Genomic DNA, 12034 nt, shown 5'->3' with positions numbered 1-12034 from the left:
TTATATTCTTCACTTTTGGTTTTCAATCCTTTTATTTCTGGGTTTTGTCTAATTCGTTCTAATAATACTTCTAATGAAAGTATAAAGAGCAGAGGAGATAGGGGACAGCCTTGTCGAACTCCTTTCTCTATATTTAAAGTTTGGGTATTTTCTCCATTGATTATAATTTTTGCTTTTTGTATCGAATATATTGCTATTATGATATTCTCAAATTTGGTGCCAAAATTCATATCATACACTTGTTGAATCATAAATTGCCAATTGAGATTGTCAAATGCTTTTTGGGTGTCCAAGAAAACAAGGGCTACTTATTTCTCTGGGTGAGCTTCGTAGTATTCTAAACTGTCCATTATTATTCTTAAGTTATTTCTAATCTGTCTGCCTGGGAGGAATCCATTTTGGTCTGAGTGTATATAATCGTTCAAAATTTTCTTTAGTCTGTTGGCAATAATAGTAGCAAATATTTTTATAATCTACATTTAACAGAGAGATTGGTCTATAGTTTTGTATCAGTCTGGGATCTGTATCCCCCTTCGGGATTAGTGAAATTAGTGTTTCCCTCCATGTATCCAGCATTTTAGCTGATGTTAATACCTCATTAAATAAATCAATCATTATTGGTCCTATTTGTTCTTCTATTGCCTTATAGAATTCTGATGGAAAACCATTGGGGCCTGGTGTTTTATTACGTTTCTGGGATCTAATTGCTTGATTTAGTTCCATCATAGTTATTGTGGCAAGTTCTTAAACAGATGGGAGTACCAGACCATCTTATTTGTCTCTTGAGAAACCTATATGTGGGTCAAGAAGCAACAGTGAGAACTGGACATGGAACCACTGATTGGTTCAAAATTGGGAAAGAGGTGAGCCTGCTGAGAAGGAGGATGAGAGTCCACGGCCCTGCAATGTGCAACAGGAGCCGAGCCGAGCGGGAGCCGTGAAACGTCCCTCCCATCGCTGTCCATTGGCCCGATTCCCCAATTTGTCTTGGGGAATTAGGCCAATGGGCAGCAGTGGGGGGACGTTTCACGGCTCCCGCTCGGCTCGGCTCGGCTCGGCTCCTGGCCATAGAAAAGGCTTAGGCGGTGGTTGCAGCACTGGCTCCTTACATTGGTGGGGAGCCACGTCATTGCAACTGTTGCCTGACCTGAGCTGCCTGCTGGGCGGCCAGAGGGGTGATCGGCCGCAAACCATGGGGCCCGCCTTCTTCACCGAAGCCGCCGGACAGATTCCCCCCACACACACACAAAGTGACCCAAAGAGGTTTGTTTGTCTTCAGGACAGACTGTGCCCAGATCCCCGCTGCCTGGAACTGCCGGAAAATGTTCAAAGGATGGCGGTTGGGCGGGGCTACATTCAGCATATAAGACGTACCCAGATTTTCACCCTCTTTGCAGGTAAAAAGGTGCATCTTATATGCTGAAAAATACGGTAGTTCCCAATTTGGCAATCCAAATTCTCATCTGCTCTTCATATCTTGTAGAGATTTCATTTTTATTCTAGGTTTTTTTCCCCTGCCAAATAAATTTTGCAATTGTTTTATTAAGGTAGTTAAAAAAGGTCTTTTCTAATTTGACTGGGATAGTCTGAAACAAATATAGGAATTTTGGTAGTATAGACATCTTTATGGATGTTATTCTTCCTAATAGTGACAGCTGCATCTTCATCCAAAATTCTAAATCTTTTTTTGTTTCTTGTAATAATTTGTTGTAATTATTCTCCTTTATTGCTTTGCAATGCGCTGTCAACCATATCCCTAAGTATTTGATTTTTCCTGTTGTTTGAAGTCCAAGTGATCTTTCCAGTTCTATTATTTGTGGTTCTGTTAAATTTTTCGGTAGAAGTTTCGTTTTCTGTCTGTTAATTTTCAATCCTGTTACAGTTCCATATCTTTCTAATTCCTTAATTAGTGCTTGTCCCCTCCCTAGTGGTTCTTCAATGATAAAAGCTAAATCATCTGCAAATGCTTGTAGTTTATATTCTTCACTTCTGGTTTTCAATCCTTTTATTTCTGGGTTTTGTCTAATTCGTTCTAATAATACTTCTAATGATAGTATAAAGAGCAGAGGAGATAGGGGACAGCCTTGTCGAACTCCTTTCTCTATATTTAAGGTTTGTGTATTTTCTCCATTAATTATAGTTTTTGCTTTTTGTATCGAATATATTGCTGTTATGATATTCTCAAATTTGATGCCAAAATTCATATCATACACTTGTTGAATCATAAATTGCCAATTGAGATTGTCAAATGCTTTTTGGGCGTCCAAGAAAACAAGAGCTACTTGTTTCTCCGGGTGAGCTTCATAGTATTCTAAACTGTCCATTATTATCCTTAGATTATTTCTAATTTGTCTGGGAGGAATCCGTTTTGATCTGAGTGTATATAATTGTTCAAAATTTTCTTTGGCAATATAGTAGCAAATATTTTATAATCCACATTTAACAAAAAATTGGTCTATAGTTTTGTATCAGTCTAGGCTCTGTATCCCCCTTCGGGATTAGTGAAATTAGTGTTTCCCTCCATGTATCCAGCATTTTAGCTGATGTTAATACCTCATTAAATAAATCAATCATTATTGGTCCTATTTGTTCTTCTATTGCCTTATAGAATTCTGATGGAAAACCATTGGGGCCTGGTGTTTTATTACGTTTCTGGGATCTAATTGCTTGATTTAGTTCCATCATAGTTATTGTGGCAAGTTCTTAAACAGATGGGAGTACCAGACCATCTTATTTGTCTCTTGAGAAACCTATATGTGGGTCAAGAAGCAACAGTGAGAACTGGACATGGAACCACTGATTGGTTCAAAATTGGGAAAGGAGTCCGGCAAGGCTGTATACTGTCTCCCTGCCTATTTAACTTATATGCAGAGCACATCATGAGAAAGGCAGGGCTAGATGAATCAAAAGTTGGAGTTAAGATTGCCGGGAGAAATATCAACAACCTCAGATATGCAGATGATACCACTCTAATGACAGAAAGTGAAGAGGAGTTTAAGAGCCTCTTGATGCGGGTGAAGAAGGAGAGTGCAAAAGTTGGCTTGAATCGCAACATTAAGAAAACTAAGATCATGGCATCTGGCACTCTCAATTCCTGGCAAATAGATAGGGAAGAAATGGAGGTAGTTACAGATTTTATCTTCCTGGGCTCCAGATCACCGCAGATGGGGACTGCAGCCAAGAAATTAAAAGACGCTTGCTCCTGTGGAGGAAAGCTATGACAAATCTAGACAACATACTAAAAAGCAGAGATATCACCCTGCCAACAAAAGTGCATATAGTCAAGGCTATGGTTTTCCCAGTTGCAATGTATGGCTGTGAAAGTTGGACCATAAGAAAGACTGAGCGCTAAAGAATTGAGGCCTTTGAACTCTGGTGCTGGAGAAGACTCCTGTGAGCCCCTTGGACTGCAAGGCGATCAAACTGGTCAGTCTTAGAGGAGATCAACCCTAGTCAGTCCTAGAGGAGATCAACCCTGACTGCTCTTTAAAAGGCCAGATCCTGAAGATGAAACTGAAATACTTTGGCTACCTAATGAGAAGGAAAGACTCACTGGAGAAGAGCCTAATGCTGGGAAAGATTGAGGGCAAAAGAAGAAGGGGACGACAGAGAACGAGGTGGCTGGATGGAGTCACTGAAGCAGTAGGCATGATCTTAAATAGACTCCAGAGGATGGTAGAGGGCAGGGAGGCCTGGAAGAACGTTGTCCCTGGGGTCGCGATGGGTCAGACATGACTTCGCAACTAACAACAACAAATGTACTTTTGGAAGAAATAAAAAATCCTTAATTCAATATTCAAACTTTGAATAGTTGAATGAATGGGAAAAGAATTTAGGAAGATCCCAGGAGCTGAGGATCTGCCAAGGAATAGCTCCAGTATAAGATTTTTGCAGACGTGGCATCAAATACTAAAATAAAACAGGACTGGGGAAGGAAATGATAAAAAGAGAGAGAGAAGCAGTCTTTCCCTCTCTATTTTTCAAATTATAGCAGGAAATTTCAGTTAGGAATTTTAGCAATACCTAACAGGCAAACTGTTTTGCTTCCTCTTTGTCTCCCCTATATCTAATTTTAGGTTGTAATCCTCTTCCAGCAAAATATTTGTCCTATTTATACCAAACATGTTAACTTTCCATAAATAATAATGAAAGATGGGGAAGGCTTTGATATTTGTTCTCTGTATAGAGAGCAATATTAATGGGGTGCTCTGGTGATGGGCTGAATGCAACTTTCCAGAGAGACACTGTCAGAATCACTTGATAGTTTTGCTAGAGACAATGCCAGAGAAGAAATAAGTATAGCTAGTCCTCAACTTACAACCACAATTGACCCTAAAATTTATGTTGCTAAGTGAAAAAAATAGCCACATTTGAGTGAATCACTGCAGGTTGTTTAAATCAGGGGTCTCCAACCTTGGTCCCTTTAAGACTTGTGGACTTCAGGTTGGAGACCCCTGGTTTAAATGAGTAACATGGTTGTTAAGTGAATCTGGTTTCCCCATTGTAACTTCGAATGATCATTAAGTGAACTGTTGTAAGTGGAGGGCTATGTAATGATATCTGGAAGGGCTTTTAGCATATTACTTGGTTAAAGCCATGTATATACAGCAGTTGTATATTGACTGAACATTTTAGTAGTACTTATTGTTGTATTAATGCATTCTGTAAAGGGATCAGAAACACTGGACTCATAGGAGAATGCTAGTTAATGAAACAAAAAAACCCTCCCTGCTATTGAGAAGAAAGCTTTGAAAGGGAAGATAAGATGTGAACACTGGTAATTGAGTACCAGACTAGAGTTTCTATACCTGGGGTGGGTATTTCATTATCATACTTTAGATTTACTGTATATCCCACTCCTCCACAGCAGTGGATAGCAGTCTTTCTTCTGTTTTTCTCCATTATAGTAATCATGACAGAGAGTGGCTGGTTGAAGTTATCCTCAATAAGTCTGGATAAGGGCTTTCTTGGTCTTTCACATCCCAGGCTAATGTTTCAACCATTGTATCACAGAGCTTCTCCGTGGTTATGTAAAGCCAGTTCCCAAAATGTGCTAATGAAATTGGATACCTTTACTGACTAAGGCATTCTCTGCTTTGACTGGAAAACAATTTTAAACTTGTAGAGTTTATGGATTTCATACTTAGTTTCCTGTGTTTTCCCAATTCTCTGCTTTTTTACAGCACTTATTTGGCAAAGAATTCTGATGAACTAAAAATCTTGCATAGGAAGATAGATTTCAGACACAATAAAGCAGCTTCTACCACTCTACTAAATAGAGGTAAGTCCTCATTTAATAAGTGCCTTGAATAGTGACCATTTGCAATAGTGGTGTTGTTGTTAGTTGCAAAATCATGTCCGACCCATCATGACCCTATGGACAACATTTCTCCAGGCCTTCCTATCCTCTACCATCCTCTGGAGTCCATTTAAGCTCACGCCTATTGCTTCAGTGACTCCATCCAGCCACCTCATTCTCCGTTGTCCCATTCTTCTTTTGCCCTCAATCTTTCCCAGCATTAGGCTCTTCTCCAGTGAGTCCTTCCTTCTTATTAGGTGGCCAAAGTATTTGAGTTTCATCTTCAGGATCTGGCCTTCTAAAGAGCAGTCAGGGTTGATCTCCTCTAGGACTGACTTGTTTGTTCGCCTTGCAGTCCAAGGGACTCACAGGAGTCTTCTCCAGCACCAGAGTTCAAAGGCCTCAATTCTTTGGCGCTCAGCCTTTCTTATGGTCCAACTTTCATAGCCATACATTGCAACTGGGAAAACCATAGCCTTGACTATACACACTTTTGTTGGCAGGGTGATGTCTTTGCTTTTTAGTACACTGTCTAGATTTGCCATAGCTTTCCTCCCCAGGAGCAAGTGTCTTTTAATTTCTTGGCTGTAGTCCCCATCTGCAGTGGTCTTGGAGCCCAGGAAAATAAAATCTGTCACTACCTCCATTCTTCTTTATCTATCTGGGGAAAACCAGCGATCTTTGCAGTTTAGCAAATTTTATCAGAACCAATTCTTGTTGGTAAATGAGGACTATCTATAAAGGCATGGTGGTGATAAAAAGGACATTTTTGTAGTAACATGTAATGTTTTGCCATGGCTTTTTGGGATGTTCTTTTGCCTTCTCAATCTAGCCCATAGCCCTGAGATTTCTTATAGTCCCCCATTTCAGTTCTAATCAGGTTGAACCTCAGCTTTTCCAAGATCAGACAAGGTGGTTGGATGCAGCTACAACCTATTTTCTATAGTGATGGTGAAACGTTTTGTAAATTTTGGATTGGTAATAAAGCCTATGTGAGAAAATGTAGCTTGGTACAGCTGCGGTTCAAACCAACCACATTTCTTCCTACATTTTTTTGGCCAGAACATTTGACTACCTTATCTGATGAAGAGCTCTTGGAAATTCAAAAATTTGCAATTATTTAGTCAGTCAAATAATGGTATTTGGGATATTTCTTTTACAGTACTCATGACTAATATGACTACAATTGTTTTCTGCTGTGTTGCTTACTGTGCACTTAAGACATAGATAAGATGGCTTGTATATACAGGTACAAAGTTTGCACTTCTATGTCCTCATTTTCCCAAAGATAGTCAACAAACACTCATATTTTACAAATCAAAAATACTGAGAATGGGTGAGGAATACTTGGCAGAGCAGGACATAGGTATTCTTATTCCTGGGGAGCCAGAAATCCCTTGCTTTATAATGGAAGAGTATCGCTTTAAATTAACTCTGGGGATGTCATTTGATTTGGCACTTCCTAGTCTAGTCCCACTTGCCGGTGGGCTGTGTCAGATGAAGGCTGCCTTGCTATTTATATTTCCTTGCATTATTACATGCAAATAATTCAAATCCATTCTTCTTTCACAGAAAGGCAAGAGGGAACTATATAACGGGGGGGGGGGGGGAGAGACATAAATGAATCAATCAATGAAAGTTTTGCCCTGGAGCTTTTTGGAGCAGAAGTGACAACACAGTGACCTAAAATATATATGCAGAGAAGGTATGGAAGGGGAGGAAGAAGGAAGGCAAGACATCTCTGCAGAGGGATGGGATGGGAAGACAAGAATTGAGATGGAATGGTCTTGTCCCTTACAAGTGTCAAGTTGGTGGTTACGATCCCAATGCTCCTCAGCTGATAAAATGATAAGACATAAACATGTTCCTGATGTATTCGGTGATGGGTTCTTTTTCTGTACTTAGTATTGTTAATTTAAAAAAAGAAGAATGATAAAACCCGACTGACATAAATCATCTGAGAAGAGGAATTCTTGCACTTTCCCAATCCTTCTCTACTTGCTTCACAAAGTGTTTGTATTGCTATTTTCTGCTATGCTGTGTTGTCAAATAGGCATTCAGTGGAAGTGACTGAATCCAGATTGTTTATATTTTGCCAACCACACTACAATTTGCTGCTGTTTGCATTCCTTAATATTTGTGTGAATGGATTTTCAAAGTCTCCTAAAAGCAGTATTTGAAAGTAGAAATGAGTTGAAACCCAGTTCTTTTCAATAATCATAATAGAGATACTAACACCCTTGTGGATGCTGGATGTGTTGCCCCCGTAGATGAATATGGCTATTGCTATTTTTAAATTTACACCTGTAGTCTTGAAAGCCAGTTTCTCAAGTACAGTGTTTCTCAACCTTGGCAGTCTGAAGATGTGTAGACTTCAACTCTTGCTTAACATAGTGTAAGCTGCCCTGAGTCTTCGGAGAAGGGCGGGATATAAATGCAAATAAAAAAAAAACAACTCCCAGAATTCCCTAGCTCTCTATACTAGTTCTAGTCTTGCCTTTAGCTTTGAATCATTTCTCTTTTCTTAGCCCTAGGAAGAAGCACTGACAATCGCTTCCAAAGGCGTTACCAAGAAAAGTGCAAGTAGTTTTGCTTATAGTTGCCAGGAGAAAAGAATTAAGACTGATTTGAAGGCTGAACTGTATCTGAACTGAAAAAAGTTGCTCAGATATGAAGTTTGGCTACTGTCTTATTGACAACTACCTTAATACAGTAATATTATTTAATGAATTCTGATTGATGTACTTCTAAGTAGACATGTCTAGGATTATATGTGTCTGTCATCCTCAACCTCCTGCCTCCCAGGTATGTTGGAATATGACTCCCTTCGCCTCCAATTTGCATCTTTAGTAAGGAAGACTGGATTAATTAATGTTTTAAAAATTCACACAATTAAATGGCTAAGATTTATTCAACTGAGTATCAGCCTTGAAAAAAGAGACATGAATATTTCATTGCGCAAAGGCCCAAAGGGAGATTGCTAGATAAACTTTCCTTCATGAAGGAGTTTTACAGCGGCAGAGAAGGACTGGAAACTCCAAACTTGGGGGAAAAAAAGCCTGTCCCATCAGACAAAATGAGATGATTGCCCTGTGTATAAGAGTATATGTATAATGATCTTGGCTGTCATGTGATGAAGGATATCATCCTGCCATCAGCAAAGCAAGATTTAGCTTTAAGTTCAACTGGTTCTGCATGTGGGATGAGGGCAAAGTTGGGTGACTTTGTTTTTCATAAAATGCGTTAACCAGGCCAATTAAAGGTTGAGTAGTTGGCATTTGCAGCGTATGCTGAACGTGGATAATATGAATCTTGAACATTGTTTTAAATAGCAAAACAAAACAAGCATCTGAATTGAGACCTAGGTCAGGTACTGTCTGGGAAGCAGCAGGTGAAGCTAAGCAGAATCACATCAGATACCTTTACAATTAGCACAGCCCCCCCACCCAAGGATGTGTGCTCTCTCCATCTCTCTATATACTAATGACTGCATCTCCAACGATCCATCTGTTAAACTACTGAAGTTTGCAGATGATACAGCAGTGATTGGTCTCATTCAAGACGATGAATTTGCATACAGGCAGGAGGTTGAACAACTAGCCTTGTGGTGCGACCGGAACAATCTGGAAGTGAACACACTAAAAACCGTAGAAATGGTGGTAGACTTTAGGAGAAACCCTCCCATACTATCACCTCTTACAATACTAGACAACACAGTATCAACAGTAGAGACTTTCAAATTTCTAGGTTCTACCATATCTTGAGACCTAAAATGGACACCTAACATCAAAAACGTCATCAGAAAAGCACAACAAAGAATGTTCGTTCTGTGCCAACTCAAACTGCCCAAGGAGCTGCTGATCCAGTTCTACAGAGGAATTATTGAATCTGTCATCTGCATCTCTATAACTGTCTGGTTTGCTCTAGCAACCCAACAAGACAGACACAGACTTCAGAGGATAATTAGAACTGCAGAAAAAACAATTGCTACCAACCTGCCTTCCATTGAGGACCTGTATACTGCACGAGTCAAAAAGAGGGCTGTGAAAATATTTACCTACCTCTCACATCCTGGACAAAAACAGTTTCAAATCCTACCCTCAAAACGATGTTATAGAGCACTGTGCACCAAAACAGCTAGACACAGGAACAGTGTTTTCCTGAACACCATCACTCGGCTAAACAAATAATACCCTCAACACTGTCAAACTATTCACTAAGTCTGCATTACTATTACTATTAATCTTCTCATGGTTCCTATCACCCATCCCCTCCCACTTATGACTGCATGACTGTAACTTTACTGCTTGTATCCTTACGATTTATAGTAATTGTTTCCTAGTATGATTTGATTGCTTATTTGTACCTTATGATTATCATTGTACCTTATGATTCTTGACAAATGTATCTTGTCTTTTTATGTACACTGAGAGCATATGCACCAAAGACAAATTCCTTGTGTGTCCAATCACACTTGGCCAATAAAAAATTCTATTCTATTCTATTGATACTTTGTCCACTGATATATTGTATATGGTGGTTTTTAAGCCAAGATATATTTGTCTCCAAGAATTGGTGGAAATTGGCAAATCAAATTTTCCATCAATGAGTTGGAACAGAAATATTGCTTCATGCCTTTTGATTCATACTGTACATGAAGGACTAAACTCATTCTTAATTGTTTTCATTGGAAGTCCAAAGGAAGTCACACACACTGATTTGAACAGAGGTTTATTACTCTTTCAGAAGATCACTAGTCCTATGTGGAAAAAAAAAATCTTAACTAAGGAAATAAATGTAGCTGATAGGCTTGCCTCTTGGGTCACCCCTTGGCACTCCTTAGCACTGCCACTGCTAGGCAACTTGCCAAGATGGCTAACTCTGTTTATATTTAGCTCAGCCTAAAGAGAGCAATTAATAGCTGGTTTCCCAGTGGCAGGTGATACTAGGTGGAAGGGAAAATAAAGCAGGGGAATCCACCAATCTTGTTACTCATCTTGGTCCTTAATAAGTAAGTGAGGACAACTACAATTAGTCATCATATCATTTCTGCTCCAGAATAGGGATCAGCAATAGGGAAAACATGGAAACTTTTCTATATTTCTAGAACTAATGCTTTTAACTCAACCTTGTGTGAAAGATTGTGGGGAGTCTGAGAAAGGATGGAAAGGAGGGGAGACGTAAACAGTCATGAATAGAAGGTTGACAGCTTTTTGCATAAATAGCAACTCAGCCAGGTGGTTAAGAAACCTGGAAAGAAGCATTTTAAATCATTCAACTCCAACTTAATAAACTCTCCGTAACAGAGGCTGGGAAATCCCTCTTACAGTTTTGAAGATTCTGTATTTACCCCCAGGCTAGCATTAAGAAGACCTTGCTGAAATCTTTGCATTTTTTGCTTCATTGATCTCACCCAGCTTTGTGAGCCCTGGCAGACTATTTCTACATCTCACTGGGATGTATGTAGTGTATGACTGGCTGAAAACTACTGGGCTCCACAAGACCTGCTGCAGTCCTGTGCAGGTTTATTTGAGATAACATTCCTCTTGAATTCAGAGAGACTTTCTCCTGAGTAGATCTACCTGTCTTGCTGTGCATAAGATGTTATTGCTTTTGTGATACCAGCAGGTATCATACTTTCTGTATTCTGTTCTGCTTTCTGACGTCCAACAGCCAAACCAGGCAATCTCAGCAAACAGAATGGCAGAAGGAGAGAGATGGAAAAATCAAGTGTCCATTATGATCCCTCTTCACATTTGATTGCAGGCCAAGATTTCCTGACAATGAATTATTTAATCTGCTTAATGTGCAGTGAGAGCTCAATGCGGCTGCCAAGGTATTGGTCAGTGGCTCATGTTCTATCTTGGCATGGTAGTTGCTTGCTGGCAACTGATCTTGCCCAAGGCGTATCCTCCAAAGGCCTTTCAGAGCCAATGAGCTCATTGCTGTCTCCACGACCTTCCCTGGGACTAGTGTCTGGTATCTTGGGTTCCAGTATGGCTTCACTAAGGAAAAGAAAGAAATTTCAACCAATTCCCTTTAGAGATGCTGCAATTGGATAATTTTTTAAAAAATACATTTTTCAGAGAGCTCTGACTATAATATGATGATCGCTGTTATGACAATCCTGTGAAACAGTTCATCTTTCTGTCTGTATACTGCAGAACCTGAGAATGTCTCCACTAATTGCTGAAGGCCATTCAGCAGATTGAATCCCAGGGGTTGGCTGCTTTTCAGTTCAGTATATGGGGACAGGAGAGAGAAAGAAAAGGAAGCGGTGGTAAAATTGAAGAAGTCATGTCCAAATCTACTTTAAGAATCTCGGTTTTAGAGAAATATTTGATGATACTTCTCCAGGGTGTGTTGACGGGGGGGCGGGGGGCAGGATAAAAAAATGCCAAGATGGTGATCACAACCATGTGACCAAAGACGCACACATTTTTACCTTCATCACACTGCAGATAAAAAGGGTGGGACTTCAGTCACATGGTTGTGACTGCCATCTTGACTTCTTTGGCAACCCCTCCCCTCAGGCAAACCAGTCCATTTCCCTGATGAGGTTTCCTTGTCTGGAGGAAGGATGTGTTGAGATGGATTTATACTCCCTTTTCTCGTAAATGGCCAACTGACCAAGTACTCTTGTCTCTACTGACTCCATTCAGCTAGAGCAAAACATTGGTACTGCTTTCCCTACAAATTGCCTTTCAAATTGAATATAGAGAAATAGATGCTCTC

The 12034-nt window shown here is 39.8% G+C and overlaps 1 protein-coding gene across 2 annotated transcripts in view; it reads left to right on the top strand.

The window, feature by feature from the left end:
* The window catches only part of RABGEF1 (RAB guanine nucleotide exchange factor 1), a 185276-nt gene that overhangs the window by 80215 nt on the left and 93027 nt on the right, over nucleotides 1-12034 (top strand). Inside the window, exon 10 of one of the 2 annotated variants that reach the window (XM_058164480.1) lies at nucleotides 5184-5264. The exons of the other annotated variant lie outside the window; for it this stretch is intronic. Coding sequence (XP_058020463.1) covers nucleotides 5184-5207 — 24 coding nt within the window. The 3' untranslated portion in view covers nucleotides 5208-5264. Of the gene's footprint in view, nucleotides 1-5183; nucleotides 5265-12034 lie in introns of those variants that run through there. 2 annotated transcript variants of the gene reach the window in all.

The sequence above is a fragment of the Ahaetulla prasina genome, chromosome 1 (genome assembly GCF_028640845.1).
Source record: "Ahaetulla prasina isolate Xishuangbanna chromosome 1, ASM2864084v1, whole genome shotgun sequence".
Taxonomy (NCBI): Eukaryota; Metazoa; Chordata; class Lepidosauria; order Squamata; family Colubridae; genus Ahaetulla; species Ahaetulla prasina.
The sequence above is the reverse complement of the archived record's forward strand: the minus strand, read 5'-3'. Positions and strand labels throughout refer to the sequence as shown.